Source organism: Miscanthus floridulus, chromosome 14 (assembly GCF_019320115.1).
Source record: "Miscanthus floridulus cultivar M001 chromosome 14, ASM1932011v1, whole genome shotgun sequence".
In the NCBI taxonomy this organism is placed as follows: Eukaryota; Viridiplantae; Streptophyta; class Magnoliopsida; order Poales; family Poaceae; genus Miscanthus; species Miscanthus floridulus.
The window spans coordinates 77,390,125-77,405,671 of NC_089593.1; the positions used below are offsets into that span (position 1 = coordinate 77,390,125).

Below are 15,547 nucleotides of genomic sequence, written 5' to 3' on the forward strand. Positions count from 1 at the left end.
TTGGCCTTGTCAATTTTCTTATAAAAATATGAAAAGAGGACATGACACATCAAAATAGCTTTCATCATTGATATAAAAACATGCACAAACTTAGCTCATCACACATCCATGCTACAAAAAATAGGGTATAGGGTTTGGATCTTACCAATGCAGGGGCAATCTCATCGGATCCTTCGTTGTCATCGTCATCCTCTCCGTCCAGATCCACGGTGTCGGAGTTGCTGGCGGTAGATGTGGATGCACGGGACAACGTCTGCCTCATCCGGACCCCGCGGCCACCACCGCCCATTCCAAAATGTGGCAAACTTTGAGGAGTCGATGCTGCTGGCTGTTTACCGGTTGCCGCTTCGGTAAAAAGAGCTCCGTGACGGCTACCTCCTGGGCGCACAACATGGCTACCTCCACGGCCGGTTCTGGAACATGATCCGATATGCACGGCCGTGGAGGCTGGAACTGGCCATGAGCGGATCTGCCGCCAGGGCCAATGGGAGGAAGCCCAACGCTGGCCCCAAATGCTTCTAACAACAGCTACTCCAGGTTGGGGAAGACGTCGAGGTTGGGGAACTCGGCCTGGGAGTTTAGATCCAGGCTCTCTAGCCACGTTCGTGGCATAGAGAGGCTATGGGAGGCGTAGGGAGGAGGAGCTTGGGAGTACACGCTGAACTCGTCGGTGACGGGGATCTGAGGGTAGGGCTCAGATCCAGCGGCGGGGAAGAAAGAAGACCCGACGAAGTAATCCTTGTAGTTGTTCCCGTAGCTGTCCATGGCAAATGCGGTGTGGGAAGGAGGGAGAGTCGTGGCGGCGGCGTGCGGGCGAGATGCGGCTAAGGACGATGAGGGCTCGAGGGAGGACGGGAGCTGCGGCGCCGGGGTCCGCACGACCGAAGCGGCGGAGGGGACGAGAAAGGGCGAGGGAGTGAGTGGCGGTGGGGACGAGAGAGAGGTCGAGGGAGCGAGGGTGCTGAGGGTTTCGGGATGGGTGGATGAGGGCGCTGGGAGCAATGATTGAAGGACACGTAATTAGCTGCCCTTCAAGGGACTACTCCAATTTAGTCACTAGTCCCTCCCAATTAGCAGCCCTCCAAGGGACTACTCCAATTTAGTCTCAGTCCCTCTTTTAGTCCTAGTGTTTGATTTCAAGGGACTAATTAGGACTAAAATTTAGTGTTTTGTCCCTTCTCCATTGGAAAAGAAAAGGCCCTTATTTTGTACACCGACTGATAAGTGAAACTGACTTTGTTTGGCACTACGTGTTGTCGATCAATTTCTCTGGTTGCTCTGTTATAAGTTCACGATGTGTTGTCGATCAATTTCTAGTTCACGATGTGTTGCTCTGTTACTAGTTCACGATGGTTCTTATCAGGTCAGGGTGATATAAGATGGTTCATCAAGATTTGAATCATGAGTCATCATTCGAGGTCATTATCAGCCCTGTCCTTGTGTTGTGAAACGAATAATTCTCCAGTTAGACGTGCTTCCAAGCCTTTATAAAAGGATTTTTCTTTTAAAAAGAAGCAAAAGCAAATCATGTTCAATGTCATTGTATTGTGCCAGGAGACAGGTAACACGGATGCAGTGAAACGAGCATCATGCTGTTTAATTCTGGCTACTTGTTCGATCTATGCTTCCCTCTACAGAATGAGCAGACAATAGAAAAATCAGGCCATTCTTCCAGTCGTGAAGCAACAAAACATCACAAAGCTATATTAAAGATGTTTCTGCTAAGCTATCTACAACTCAAGATGCAGCAGCAACAGGCTTGAAGTCCCTTCAGTTCAGGTCTCGAGAGTTCCGCAGTGCGCAATGAAAAAGCGCATCAGAAGAACGAAAGTATGCATTTTGATCATCACCAGAGACAGAAACCGATCTGCAGATTCAGAAATCTTGAAGGCGAAATAATTAAACTGAAGTAGGAAGATCAAACACAAACACTCTCAGAACATGGATGTGAAGAGTATCAACAGATTGATAGTTTTTCAGACAAGGCTGAAACTTAAATCATGTACATTCATCGGGTGACAAGGAAAGGAAAAATACTAGAGGTATGATTAATACTAATAAAAACTAAAAGAGGAATAAACCAGACTCAGATCCCTCTGCGTGATAATAATACGGCTCATCAAATATGTACATCATGCCACTACTTTAACATCACAGGTCTTCACAGGGATCTTACAAGAACTCTGATTGATCCGGATCAGCCCAGCGAAAACTCAAAATTACATAGATAGATAGAAGGAATAAAAAGAGAAGAAAATAAGAATAGATCGAGTAAGAATCCCCTCAGTTCAGGTCTCCAAATTGTTCTTCCACATTGAAACTTCAGAAGAACGAAAGTAACTTTTAATCATCATCGGAGAGCAATCGATCCATCAGAAAACAAAACAAAAAGGCAGAGAAACTGAAGAGAGCAAGAGAATCGAATCGTCGAATGGAAACAAAAAAAAAACCCAAGGTTGTAGAGATACAACCATCACGACGGAGGAAGAGATCCGAGAGCGTCGACCCGGCGGCTTGGTCTGCCGGCTGCGTTGAGGACTGGTTTGCTTTGCTATTTGTAGGTTGTCGGTCTAGGGTTTGCTACCGTCTGGGCCTTGCGTGTGAGGTCGTGCGCCGTTCGGTCTCTACCAACGGCTGGACAGGGCGAAAATTGGGCCCAACCCAACGTTAATCGGATGCATGCCATTATAATTTATTCGTCTATTTGAAACATGTCATTACAATTCTTCGTTTCACATAAAAATACCACTGAATACGTATAGACACAGCCTGGATCCAGCTGTAGACGTATACGAAGACGTATACTTCATCTCCCTGTCACTGACACGCGGGCCCCACATGTCATCTTCTTCTTCCCCCTCTCCTCATCTCTCTCCATCCCGACGCGGCCACGACCACGGTGAGCAGCAGCACGCCGGCAGCCCGCGAGCAGCAGCAGCAGCACGCATAGCAGAGGTGGTCGGCGGCCGTCGGGCGCTCGCCGAACTTGGTGTTCCGGTCACCGAGGAGGGCCGGCGAGTGGCGAAGGAGGAGGAGCGGTCCACGGCGAACTCGCTGATGGGGCCCATGACGCCAGGAAGGGTACTGGTCGCGGCTGTTGCTGCGCAGAGGGGAACTTGGCGACGGTGGCGAGATTCGGTGAGGATGGAAGGAGGTGCTCTAGGCGCGGATTGATGCCAAAGAGCTGCTGCTTGGATGCGTCGTCTCCTTGCGATGCCAACGGAGGAAGCGACGAAGTGAACGGTGGTGTCTCGGGGCTGATCGAAGAGCTCGACCCCGGTGCGGCCATGGCGGCGGCGGCGCTTGGGAGAGCGCGGCAATGGCGCTGTGGGCACGGATCGACGACAAGAAGCAGCGGGGCGGTCTCGTGGTGTCGTTGCGGTGCCAATGGTGGAGCGTATGGAACCGGAGGTGGTCTATGGTGGGAGGTCGGGGAGCTCGGGCTAGGCCTGACAATGGTGACGCGGCGGCCTGGCGCTCGGGATGGAGAGAGAACATGAGAGAGAAGAGGAGAAAGAAGATGACATGTGGGGCCCGCGTGTCAGTGACAGGGAGATGAAGTATACGTCTCCGTATACGTCTGCAGCTGGGCCCAGACGGTGTCCATACGTATTCAGTGGCATTTTTGTGGGAAACGAATAATTGTAATGGAATGTTTTCAAATAGATGAATAGTAATGACGTTCTTCAGAAACGAAGAAATTATAATGGTATAGATCCAATTAACCCAACAAAGAGAGGCCCATCTTTTAATCTGGCCGCAAATTTATATTAGAGACTGGAAAACAGTCCTTTGATCCCTCGAATTTCATGATAATCGATTTCAAAAAAAAATCGTGATAATCCGAATTTTCATCTTATTTATAAAACCAGATTTTTATAGAAATGCTATACAACACACATGTGTTTTAACAAAAAAAAAACACATGGATTTTTTTGACCCCCTCCCGCTGCTGCTCGTAGATGTCTCTAGGTCCTTTTTCCTCTGCTCGAACAGCTTCAGCATCTCCTCCTCCTTCTGCAGGCTCACCTGGCTCTGGCTCGCCGGCGGCTGCTGCGACCTGGCCACACCGCGCTTGCCGCTGGACGCGTCGGCGTTGCTACCCACGGCGACGTCCCTGGCGTTGAACTCGCTGCCGGTGCCGTTGCCGTTGTTGTCGTTCTACTGCCTAGGCAGGGTGGGCAGCAGGATGGCGAGGCTGTAGACCATCTCGGCGCTGGGCGAGTCGAAGCTCTATGCCTCCGTCTGCAGCCACTGCTCGATGGACGTGCGCTCCAGAGCGCCCGTGCCGATCAGGTCCGGGTTGCCCTGCTTCACGTCCGCGCCGGCCATGGCAGTGGCGGCAGCGGTGGCGGCGGCGGCGACGACGGATCTGTGATTTGTCCTTCCATAGAAAAAAAATTGTGATATGTGATCTTTGGAGTCTGGAGGTAGAAGAAGGGTGGAGGCTGTTGGATCTTAATCCTATGGTGCAAAAAAATTCATGTGTTCAAACTGCATAAAACACATGGTTGTTTAGTAGACATACTCGATTTTTAACCATCACATTTTAAAACTATTTACTTTTTTTTAACAAGGGTGCTCTTGCACGGTAGTTTTGAATGACGTAACACCCGTGAGGCACGAAGGGGTAAGCCGGACAATAGCTATTTTTAGAATATTATTTCAGAAAGATTTATGCAACTAAAAACATATTAGAAAATTTGTTTTTAGATCAGAAATCAGTTTTTAACTAATGACGCATTGACGCACGTAAGTATCACACACACCAAAGGTACACGAACGCGCGGTCCAAAGACGCTAGATTTTTGTTATGAACAAACTAAGACACTATCTTGCACGCTAGGTTATAGATCGTTCTGGTTTTTATTCTATTATGTACGTAGGCATAACGTATATTATCTAGTTACATAACAAAAATTCTGTACCGAGTAAAAGTGTATAAAACCAAAAAAATAGGTTGAAGTAGGAGTATTTCTTTGCTACGTCATCCTTTTTCGCTCATATGCCTTTTTCATGCCAGACAGGACTCCACCACCATCTCTAGATTGTATGTTTATATCTAATGGATTAGATAAATTACAAGTAACAAATCAACCGAAAAACAATGGCTGTATTTATAGCTCGCTGAGCGTTTGATTTCCATTTTTGAGCAACACCACCGACTTTATTTAACTAGGAGGATTGTATAATGATTAGAAACACCATCAGGTGAACTCAAAAACCACACATGCAGACCTACATCAGTATGGATAGAACTACGGGCTATCCTATGAGCATAGGTATTAGACTCCCTATGAGTTGAATAACTAGCATAGAGAGTGATAGCCGTGTATCATGGTGTGGTACTGAACAAATGTAAGCTTGTTTGGATGAGCTAGGACTCGCTACTAGTTGCGCTAAAAATAAGCTCAAAATAACCCAGGTTGGCTAGCTAGTTGGCTAACAACTAGTTAAAGACTTCTAAAAAATTAGCCCATCCATTAACCCTCATGTTTGGATACACTAGAGTTAATTTAGGCTAAGTTTTAGCTAGCTCGTGATCAGCCCTTGTATATACCAAAACGACCCTTAGATGAGGTGATATGCACTAGGGGAGCCCACGTAAAGCAACAAATTCCATAACACAGGAATCCCATAAAACAATTCCATTTTCATTGAATACCAAAACAATTATAATGTTGATGTTGTTCAACTGAGGCGATGCTCACATCAAATTTTGGGCAGCTCGGCGTCTCTGGCAGGGAGCGGAACTCGAGTCAAAATTATTATACAAAGGATACCAAAACAATTTCACGAATCCACAGCGATTGGGTTCGGCACTGAAGAGTCACCATCCACTGCAGTAAGCTGCCATAAGAACAATGAATCCCCAGAGCAATCACAAAAACAAGTTTAAAAGCTGGTAATTCATGACAACATAAAATTCAAATCAATTACAGTAGACCTTCACTCGGTTGCTAGTTAAGCATAAAAAACTTTGGTGGCCAAGTTATAGACAAAAAACAAAACACTTGTAAGGATCACCAAAAGCACCAGTGCGAAGACAATCAAAAGGGCATTCTGCACCTTCAGCGTCAGCAATTCCAACACATCAATCATAACTAGCATTCAGGAACTTCAACAGTTCATTTCGCTTGCTCTCTGCTGCCTTGTCTTCCTTTGTCTTCTCAAGCTTCATCATTATCTACAAATGAAGTAGTTTAGTTAAATGCAACTCTCGCTTTGCTTTTCACTGTGCTTATAAGAGAAATGACACCTTCATCATTTGTTTTTTATCCTCACCTTTTTACCAGAGATTGCACTCCTTTGAGGACCTTCTTCCCTTTCTTTGTCGCGTCCAAGAAACTAATGGATAAAATAAAGGGTGTTTCAAAATGATAAACACAACAAAGTACACAGAATGCAAAAACAAAATATATTATACCTTGGAAAGCTGGACAGGGCCATCAGCATGCTCACTCTCTTTCTTCTGTATAAAGCTCCCCCATTTATAATAGAACACAACCAACCCACCAACAGGACAAGCAGCAGACCAATCCAACATGTTATTACCCGTTCATCAACCCCAGCTCCAATGTCAAAGAGCCAGCCCAGAAACAGGCACAAAGAAATATAAGGACCTCTTGTGTGAAAGTATAAATGATCAAATATACTTCTATCACCAACATGTTATATTAAGCCATCATAAAAGTTTAGTAGTTTCTGAATAAATAGGAAATTTACCTCTTTGTGTTTACTCTTGTCTCGTTTATGATGCCTATCTTTGCTTCGCTCCCTCTCCCTAGACTGGCACACAAGGAAATGCAATAAGGCCAAAGACATATTAGATGCCTGCGCATGAAAACCTGAAAGGAAACATCGATAAGGCCAGTACCTTTCTTGATCTGCTGCTCTTCTTATGCTTCCGAGATCTGCCAGACACCTCACGGTCGCTGTCATAAGAGCTTGTGCTGCTACAATGAGAATAACATACTTCAATATGAGAAAACCAGGAAGAACCTCATGGAAATATAAGTTTTCCTTTGTTCAGTCAGAAACAACAAAACAGCTATAGCAGTTGCTTGTTCAGGAAGCCATATATATGTTCACCAAATTTCCGTAGTTGCTCCTAATCAGTCTCCCCTAAATCGACTTAATCCATCTAATCATGAAACCTTTGTTCAGTCAGAAACAACAAAACAGCTATAGCAGTTGCTTGTTCAGAAAGCCATATATATGTTCACCAAATTTTCGTAGTTGCTCCTAATCAGTCTCCCCTAAATCGACTTCATCCATCTAATCATGAAACCATCATTAGGTTCAGAGTGACTTAGCTGCAGTATCTAACTATTTCAAATGTACTCTCGGACACAATATCCATCATTAGGTTCAGACTGCCGTAGCTGCAGTATCTAACTATTTCAAATGTACTCTCGAACCCAACAAGAATTGTGCAATTCCAGGTGAAATGATAAGAATTATGATATGTGGTATGCGGAATTTCAGGTGAAATGATGTATACACCAAAAATCCCAGGTTATTGCCAATATAACATTCACATCTGGTGCAATCCCATCCAAATAAAAACCGTGACCTCCAAATCGCCGTAACATCAATCCCAACATAAGCATAAAAACGAGTTAATCCACGAACGAAACGCAGAATCCAACACCAACACTAATCACAGGCTGCTTTCCCTCGTTCCAACCTTCGGATCACGAACCGCACCTTCCAGATCGATCACGAGACAACCCTTTATCCTAACCCTAGGTTGAGAAACCCCGAGAGGGAAGAGGGGGCATTAGATCACCTGTAGCTGTCGTCGTCGGACGGGGACCGCCGCCGCGAGTGCTCCCGCTCGCGGCGGCGGTGTTTGTGGCGAGACCTCCGGTCCTTGCGCGCCTTCAGCGCGGACGAGGACGCGACCTCCTTGCGGCGGCTGCTCCGGTGGCGGTGGCGGCGGCGGCGATCGCTCCCCGAGGAGGTGGAGCCCGAGTCGGACGATGATCCCGTGCTGTCCGTGTAGGACGAGGAGGAGGCGGCTGGGGACCGCGCCATGGCTCCCGCAGGCAGCGGCGCTCGAGGGGATTCGCGCGACCAGGCAGCGACGGGAAACGCGGCTCGATCTGCCTCGCAGTGAGACGTCTCCTTTCCACGAGCGCTGGGCCGGTACGGGTTCCCGGGACCCGGGTAAAGAAGAAAACCCTGCCATGCTTAAATGTGGGCCTGGATTCCTCTCACGAAAAAGGTGGGCCTGGATCATGTGGGCCTAGATTCCTCTCAAGAAAAAAAAGTGGGCCTGAATTCTCACCATATTGCACAAGTTATTTTTTTTACCTGTAGTGCAATTTATTTCATCTTGAAATATACTGTACAGTAGACAATGTAGAAACATGATCATTTTATTAGTCTCATTAATCAAGTAAGATTCTACAAAGTTCTAACATTAAATTATAGGATAATGATATGATTAAGACGTCCGGACGGACGGACGCCTCCCACCGCTCACTCCCACATGCGCTCGCGCCCCTCCCCATTCTTATCCCTTTCGCGCTCCCGCCCCTGCCTCACCTCGACGACACGGCCATGGCTGCTTCCCTGGCCGGCAACGGCGCGCTCCCCCACCCTGGCAACGCCCCTCCCCCCACCCCGGCGTCCTCACCCATCGGAAGTGCCCAACGCCCGCGGATCCGGTGGCCCTCTCCCCCACCCCAGCAAGATCCATGGAGCACGAGCGAGATCTATGGAGGTGGCGCAGTGGTGTTGCAGGGGAGTGGGCGGCTCTCCCTACATCGGTGCAACGCCCTCCCCACCCCCGGCGGCTCCCTCTTAGACCCCGATGGCTGGAGTCGACTGTACCAGCCTTCCCCTCCCCTATGTTGTATATGTATGTTTCAAGTGTTTTAGGCGTTTCAGATGTATATTGCAATTGTTTCATATGGATGTTACAAAAAGTAGATCGGGTTGTTGCACATATTGCATATGTTGCAATTGATTCAGAGGCATGTTGCAAGCGTATATTTTCGAGTGTTTCCGATGTTTCAGAGGTATGTTTTGTCTGTGCTTTTCGGACGCATGTTGCAAGTGTGTTTATCTGGATGTTGCATATGTTTCACAATATGTTGTATTGTTTTATTTAGATGTTGCGTATGGTTTGCAATGTTTTTCAAGTGTTTTCAGTTGTTTTTTTCAAGTATTTCAGAAGCATGTTTCAAGTGTTTCAACTACCTTGAGACATACGTTGCAACTGTTGTTTTTGGATGTTTCAAGATTAGATCGGGTGTTGCATCTCTCCTCCCCACCTTCTGCTCCATCATCTCTCCCGGTACTGGCAGGGCATCCATACGACGCCGCAGCTGGATCCTTCCGAATCGGAGGCACCACGCGTCCTTCCCCCCTCTTGTCGCTCGGGCAACATGGGGCCCGCGTGGAGCGCGAAACAGAGTGTAGTGCGCAGGCGTGCGTCTGGGCGTCAGGCATTGTTGTCAAATCTTCTCTGTTTCGTGATTGGTCGCTTTTTTGTTATTTTTATTTTCTCCACGCTTGCTGAAAAGAAGTTACTCCATACATGTAGCTTATATATGGATGGATGGATGATGTCTCACCTGTATGTTCGCAATGGTAGTATTACACATGTTTAGACATGCCAGGGTCGGTCTATCATGGATGGGCAGCAAGACATGCATGGTTGACGAGAGGGTAAATCAAACAAAACCATGCACGAACCTCAACATGGTTTGGGATATATCAAAGATTTTATCAGCACTAACATACCCTACAAAATAACATTTTTTTAAAAAGAAAAAACAAGCGCTCCTGAACCTGAAGAATCCTACTGTTCTCGGACCTCCTTGGTTCTTCCTTTGGGTAGTTGGCACCACACTTGTAACTATTCCAGTACAGACAGATCGTGCTGCACAATGGCTATCTGAATTCTGTTCATGACCCGTAGTAGACGTTTCTTTCTATCTTGTACTTTGTACACTCCAGCTCTTAACTTCACCGTTCATGCCTGTGCGTATGAGGCCATAAAAAAACCCCAATGGAACTTTGCAACCTCAGCAATTATATTGATCACTGATAGCGCTTCATTGTTTTGCCCTTGCAAACTTATGGCAGATCCATCTGGAGTTTTGTTGCTCGGGAAGGGGCGTATAAGCGCACGATGATCGTTATTCCCATTGTCAGTGCGAATATTAGAGCAATAACGACCAGAGCAGAACTCCTGCAATCCATGGTCGCCATGTCACCTTCTCCCTGCATTGCTCCTCCTTTGCCAATCAGGTCAGTATGCTCCCTTAGCTCACCGTTAGTATAATCTTGCTCTACCTTCATCCCTGTCTCGTTGGGTCTTGGAAACTGTGGCTCTTTCTTCACTACTGGCTTAACCAGTGATGACAGTGCTGGTGAGCTGGCAAGTTCAACAAGTCCTACCAGATCTTTCTTTTCGTCCTGCTTAAGCTCACTCTCGTCTGTGATTGTTCTTTCACCTTGCTTTGCTCCTTCTGTTTCTGTAACAGTATCTTCTGTGTCTGCAGCTGTATCTTCTGTTTCTGTAACAGTATCAGTAACCATGTCATCTAAGAGTTGGTCTTGATGCATCATCAGCTGTGCCGTCGGCGTGTTCTCCATTGATTCAGCCTCTTGAGTACCATCACTTTCATCATTGTGTTTACTGAGGATGATCCCTGGACTGTTGATGCAGAGTTTGCTTTGATCAGAAGCCTCCATATCTTTATTATCCTAAAAAAATCACAGTTCAAAAGAAACAAGCCCAAAAAAATAAGGATGCATAGGTGACCAAAATTTTGACCAGACATTGCAGATTCCAAAATTTTGGCTGAAGAACAAAGAAACAAATACTTTTTGGGCTATCTCTTTCTCGATGTCCTTGCTTGAGTCCTTTTCAACCTTCTCCACACTTCCACTGACCTGTAGCAAAAATTTAGAAGCATATGCAAAGATAGGAATGCCACAATGAGGCTCCAGACTTCCAGAGAATGCCCATGCAACTATGCAGGCACTTACAGCACAAAGGATTCAGCTTTCAGAATTGTACATACCAAACAAGCATTGACAATTTCCTGCATGATGATCTTGACAGGGTTCCTGCTCGAATTCTGATCAATTCCTTCAACGTGATCAATTATCTCAACATGTTCATTGTCCTGACACTGAAATTCAGAAGAATGAAAATAAATTAACATAAGGCACCTACAATAACCACTGCATATATAGCAATATGGTTTCAATGTTCACAGTTATGCTTCGCAATCAAGAACTAACCATATCATGCGCAGTGATCTCAACATGGTTGCAGCTTGACTTCTGCTCAACTTTTTCGACATGTTCTTTGTCCTGAAACTCAAATTCAGAAGAAATGAACAGAAGGTACTTATGAGGCTACGACAATCACTGCACAAATATAGCATATAAAGGTTTCAGTTTTTCCCAATGTGGCATAGCAAACAAACACTAACCAGATCTTGTATGTGAACGTCAACAGGATTGCTGCCTGAATTCTCATCAATTTTCTCTTCAGGCTTGCTCTCCTAAAACCCAATTTTTTTCCCCAAATAAAGCCATTTAAATGATCGCAGTGCATGCAAATAGCATAAAGATTTCAGTTTTCCCAATGTTGCATAGCAAAGAAACACTAACCAGATCGTGCGTGTGGACCTCGACAGGATTGCTGCCTGAATTCTCATTCATTCTCTCCTCATGCTTGCTCTCCTGAAAACCAATTTTTTCCCCAAATGAAGCCATTTAAACAATCACAGTGCATGCAAAATACAATATTGACGTATATTATTTGAGGGAAGTTAATCCAAACGTTTGGACAGAGAAACACACCAATTTATCTGCAGTGATTTCATCATCCTTGTGAATCTGATGGCTTTCCTCTGACACGTTGCCATCCTGACACCATTATTCAGAAGATTTAACAGAGACATAAGGTCACTACAACGACAGAACACACATGTATACGGTACTACCCCAATGAACAAAGTTATGAAAAATTATGCATACAGAGCAGAAGCACTAACCAATCTACTGGATCCAATATCGGTGTTGCCCGCGCTCAAGTTCTCATCGGACCGACCAAGCTCCTTCACCAATGAGCCATCCTGAACCTACAAATTTGAACCGACTTTGCATGTAAAATTTCACCAGAAAAGGGAAGAACCCAACAACTCCAGTTCCCATCAATGAATGCGATAGATGACTCCTCACCTTCCCATCCTCGACAATTCCGCCATCCAAAGCATCTTCTTTCCTGCAAAGAATCCACCCCAAACAAAACGTTCTTTTCAGCTCCAACGCCCAGCAGGAAACATTACAGATCATCTGACATTCAATCTTATAATCGACAAAAGTTAACGAATTTCAAAGCAGCTCTGAAGTCTGAACAGATGTGAGACGTACACTGTCAGCCGGCGCTTAGGCTGGTCCACGGCACCACGCTTGTTGCCGTGGCGCGAGCGGCGCCACGCGAGGACGGCGGCCCCGACGACGGCCGCTCCGCCGATGAGCAGTAGCGCCCCGACGCCGTGCGGCGCCCGCGCGCGCACGCGGAACTTCATGCCGCCGCCGCCGCCGCCAGCGCCAGCGCCCTTCTTCCTCTCGGTTTCCTTCGCCTCCTCCCGCTGCTGCTGCTGCTGCCCCCGCGGTTCCTGGGCGGCGCCAAGAACGTGGCCTCCGGCTGCCCAGCCGCCACCTTCCATGACAAGGGCGTGCGGCGCGGCGAATTAAAGGCCACGCGGCTTGGATGACGATCCTTCCCCTCCCTCCTAATTAAGTGGTTTGGACCTGGGTTGGTGCGCCGGTCCGGCTTCTCCTACGTGTGTGTGTGTTCTTGCGTGCGCTCTAGAGAAAGAGAGGGAAGGAGAGAGAGAGAGAGACAGGAGGAGGAGGAGGAGGTGTCGAGGTTTTAGGGTGGGTGAGAGAAGGGCCGGTCGGGTCGCATGGCCACTCGTCGATCCATCGCAGCTCGCAGAGTGCCAGAGTCGCCGCGCAGACCCAGAACTCTCGGATCCCCAACGAACCGGGAGGGAAAGTGTCGCTGGACTGCCCGAAAACTAAAGGCAAACCTGCCTGCGTGTGCTCTTAAATGCGTCATGGATCGCGGTAATCCTTTTGTTATCCGTACTTTTTGTGAACATAAATAAACTGTGATCAAGAGTCAAAACTGAATTTTCGAGGGGGGTACACGACGAGGTGGCACACGTGTTTCTGACTGCCGGCGTAAGCAAGAGGTGAAGACAAAACGGTCCCGTCTGGATCGTGACACGTGACGAGCACCTACGGATTCCGGCCTTACGTTAGCCCCAACAATCACAAGGTTCAACCCGCGCAGCCACCTTAGCCACGGCGCCTAAAAAGATTTGGTCCGTCTGATCTTCATCTCCCGTTACCTCCACCGTCCAGTTACTGTTCCCAGCCTCAAAAAAAATCTGCTCCCTTCCCTCCTCACCAAAAAAAAAAGAAAACAAAAAAAAACCCGACACACACGCTCCCTCCCCCTCCCTTCTCCCCTCTCCCCGTCTTCTCTCTCTCGGTCTCTTTGCGATGGCAGGCGGGGCGACGGCGCCCCCAGCGGCCGGCCTTACATTCTCTCCTATAATCACAAGGTTAGCCTCGGCAGGGGACACCGGCCACGTCACCCTAAATTCTCTCATTGGTCTGCTTACCTTCGCTTGGCCACCGTTCGACCACGTCGGCCAAAAAAAAAACCCAGCCACATGTCCACGAAAATATCTCGTGGCTCTTCCCCTCCTCCTTGCAAAAAAAAGTGCCGTTCTCTCTCTCCCTCGGTCTCTCCTGAGGCGGCGGCAGGCGTGGCGACGGTACAAAACCCGTGCAGCTCCTCTCCTGAACCACCGGCCACGTCTCCTCAAATGTTTACAGCCGTTGGATCTTCCATCGTGTGGCTGTGGTTGTCTGGAGCGGATTCGTCCGGAAGCGGATCCTGGGCCTGCTTCTTGTCTTTTTCATGCTTCCCTTGCTGCTGTCTAGCTTCTCCTGCGGAGCTGGCCCACTAAATATATACACCTTCTTCCGATTCTCTTCCCGGCTCATTCCCCTTTTTTCCTCTCTTCACCGCTCCCTCTCGCCCGCCTTCTCTCCCTCGCGACATGTCATGTGCTTTGGTTTTGATTTGATCTATAATTTGTTTATGTCCAATTGGTAGATAGGTTCGAATCGGTACAATATCTTGATGGAAAGAACATGGCAGGTTTAACTGAGTACGTGATGACAAAAGATATGAGCTGATGATCGGTTTTGGTGAGGTAGTGAGCAATCAGTTGTTGTGAGGAAAGATATAAGCTGATGAGCTTCTTGTACCTCGTCCATTCTGTAGTTTTCCATGTATATGCTCAGATGCTCCTAGAACATGATCAAGTGATGACCTATAATATCTGATGATTACGTCATAAATTATGCTTAATGCTTACAACAATGATGACGACCTATCTTTCGTTCTTGTGTTTTTCTTTTTCTAGAATTCGGGCTATTTTCGGTCACCTCGGTTCTTCATGTTTCACTGATTTTGGTCTCCAGATTGAGTTACGGCTGTGTTCAGAGTTTCGTTACAATCAAATTTGGTTTTAACCTGTTTCTGATGAATTTTTTAGAACCTCCGTTGGAAGCCTGCATACTATTCTGCTTCTGAAACAATGGTTTTCAGATACACAGCAATAGCAAAGCAGTACCTACAGATTGCCCTTATCTAATTTTCCTACCTGCTATTGGTTTCGTTTTGTGTGCTCAATTCGGGAGTTGTTTAGTCAGCAATCTTGTGTACTGTTCCGGAACCTATTGGGAAGCAGTAGTTGCCAGGCTGCCTTGGTTTCTCAGTTCAGCTGGAATGCAGCGTGTGTGGTTCCTCTGACTGGTTGGCAGATAGCAGCTATTGAGTCTGGACAACAAGTTTGTCATCAATCCGCTGAAACCAGTACCTGCATCTCCTTTCAGTGTATTAGTCATCAGGAGTACTAGGAGTTCAATAGCTGCAATCTAGCAGGAAAACACTGGTTGTAGCTGGGCCAACATTGTCTATGCACTCCATAGCTTGTGTAACAAATTTGTGCTATTCTGGAATTCCGAATGCATGTAGTGTTCTATCCATTTGCTTCTACTTCCTATATGACTCTAGACAAAGGAAATTAGTAGCCATGGTTGATCCTATCTGTTTTACCTTGCATCCATTGTAGACACAATTCACTGTAGAATGCTTCAGAGAGATCAGGTAATTCTTTTATCCCTTGCTTCTATAATTATACTGCTTTCGTTTTTTGATGTTCATAGGGGTAGGCAGGTAAATATGGCTATCTCACTTTTTGTCAACTTAGTTACAGCTGTTCTGTATTCTTACTAACAACTGGCACTTCTGTACCCATAGATTGGATTCACGCGCACTCAATAGCAAACTAATTTTAAGTGATGCTACAATCTTGGTCAATTCCTCATTTTTCTTCACCTGCAGCTTCTCTATATGTCCATGTTTTTTCTCAACATTGCTATATCTATATTGACACAAATATCTGCACTGCATGGAGACTGT

General features: G+C 46.7%; 2 protein-coding genes and 3 non-coding genes across 6 annotated transcripts; all 5 read right to left on the reverse strand.

Annotated features, from left to right (window-relative positions):
• Positions 1-1,543: 1,543 nt before the first annotated feature.
• Positions 1,544-1,687, reverse strand: LOC136506340 (small nucleolar RNA snoR137). The gene has a single exon (XR_010771548.1). It is a non-coding gene; the product is annotated as a small nucleolar RNA snoR137 (small nucleolar RNA).
• Positions 1,688-1,764: 77 nt separating this feature from the next.
• On the reverse strand, positions 1,765-1,857 carry LOC136506289 (small nucleolar RNA Z159/U59). The gene has a single exon (XR_010771504.1). It is a non-coding gene; the product is annotated as a small nucleolar RNA Z159/U59 (small nucleolar RNA).
• A 420-nt stretch (positions 1,858-2,277) lies between these two features.
• On the reverse strand, positions 2,278-2,361 carry LOC136506287 (small nucleolar RNA Z159/U59). Its single transcript, XR_010771502.1, has one exon. It is a non-coding gene; the product is annotated as a small nucleolar RNA Z159/U59 (small nucleolar RNA).
• A 3,531-nt stretch (positions 2,362-5,892) lies between these two features.
• LOC136505108 (uncharacterized) lies at positions 5,893-8,160 on the reverse strand. Of its 2 annotated transcripts, none has more exons than XM_066500207.1 (6): positions 7,793-8,160; positions 6,878-6,953; positions 6,727-6,789; positions 6,428-6,472; positions 6,286-6,348; positions 5,893-6,187 (listed from the first exon to the last, which is right to left on the reverse strand). In XM_066500207.1, exons 1-6 carry the CDS (start codon positions 8,038-8,040, stop codon positions 6,095-6,097), a joined length of 588 nt encoding a protein of 195 aa, XP_066356304.1. In that variant the 5' UTR covers positions 8,041-8,160; the 3' UTR covers positions 5,893-6,094. The 2 variants fall into 2 exon arrangements, with proteins under 2 accessions (XP_066356304.1, XP_066356303.1); XM_066500206.1 differs by having other exon boundaries at positions 6,878-6,956; positions 7,793-8,159.
• A 1,410-nt stretch (positions 8,161-9,570) lies between these two features.
• LOC136504519 (uncharacterized) lies at positions 9,571-13,070 on the reverse strand. Its single transcript, XM_066499453.1, has 10 exons — positions 12,409-13,070; positions 12,217-12,259; positions 12,030-12,116; positions 11,836-11,901; positions 11,644-11,715; positions 11,463-11,534; positions 11,269-11,340; positions 11,046-11,156; positions 10,846-10,914; positions 9,571-10,725 (listed from the first exon to the last, which is right to left on the reverse strand). The coding sequence occupies exons 1-10, from the start codon at positions 12,705-12,707 to the stop codon at positions 10,093-10,095; spliced, it is 1,524 nt and encodes a 507-aa protein (XP_066355550.1). The 5' UTR covers positions 12,708-13,070; the 3' UTR covers positions 9,571-10,092.
• Positions 13,071-15,547: the final 2,477 nt, after the last annotated feature.

Bases quoted from the DNA above. Each gene is read 5' to 3' on its own strand.
- LOC136505108 (XM_066500206.1), bottom strand. From the start codon at position 8,040: ATGGCGCGGTCCCCAGCCGCCTCCTCCTCGTCCTACACGGACAGCACG. The intron at 6,957-7,792 runs GTGATCTAATGC...TTCTCATTGTAG, and splicing joins TCCGACGACGACAGCTACAG to CAGCACAAGCTCTTATGACA. The intron at 6,188-6,285 runs GTGAGGATAAAA...CTTCATTTGTAG, and splicing joins GTGCAATCTCTGGTAAAAAG to ATAATGATGAAGCTTGAGAA.
- LOC136504519 (XM_066499453.1), bottom strand. From the start codon at position 12,707: ATGGAAGGTGGCGGCTGGGCAGCCGGAGGCCACGTTCTTGGCGCCGCC. The intron at 11,716-11,835 runs GTGTGTTTCTCT...ATTGGTTTTCAG, and splicing joins AAATCACTGCAGATAAATTG to GAGAGCAAGCATGAGGAGAG. The intron at 11,535-11,643 runs GTTAGTGTTTCT...ATTGGGTTTTAG, and splicing joins AGGTCCACACGCACGATCTG to GAGAGCAAGCCTGAAGAGAA.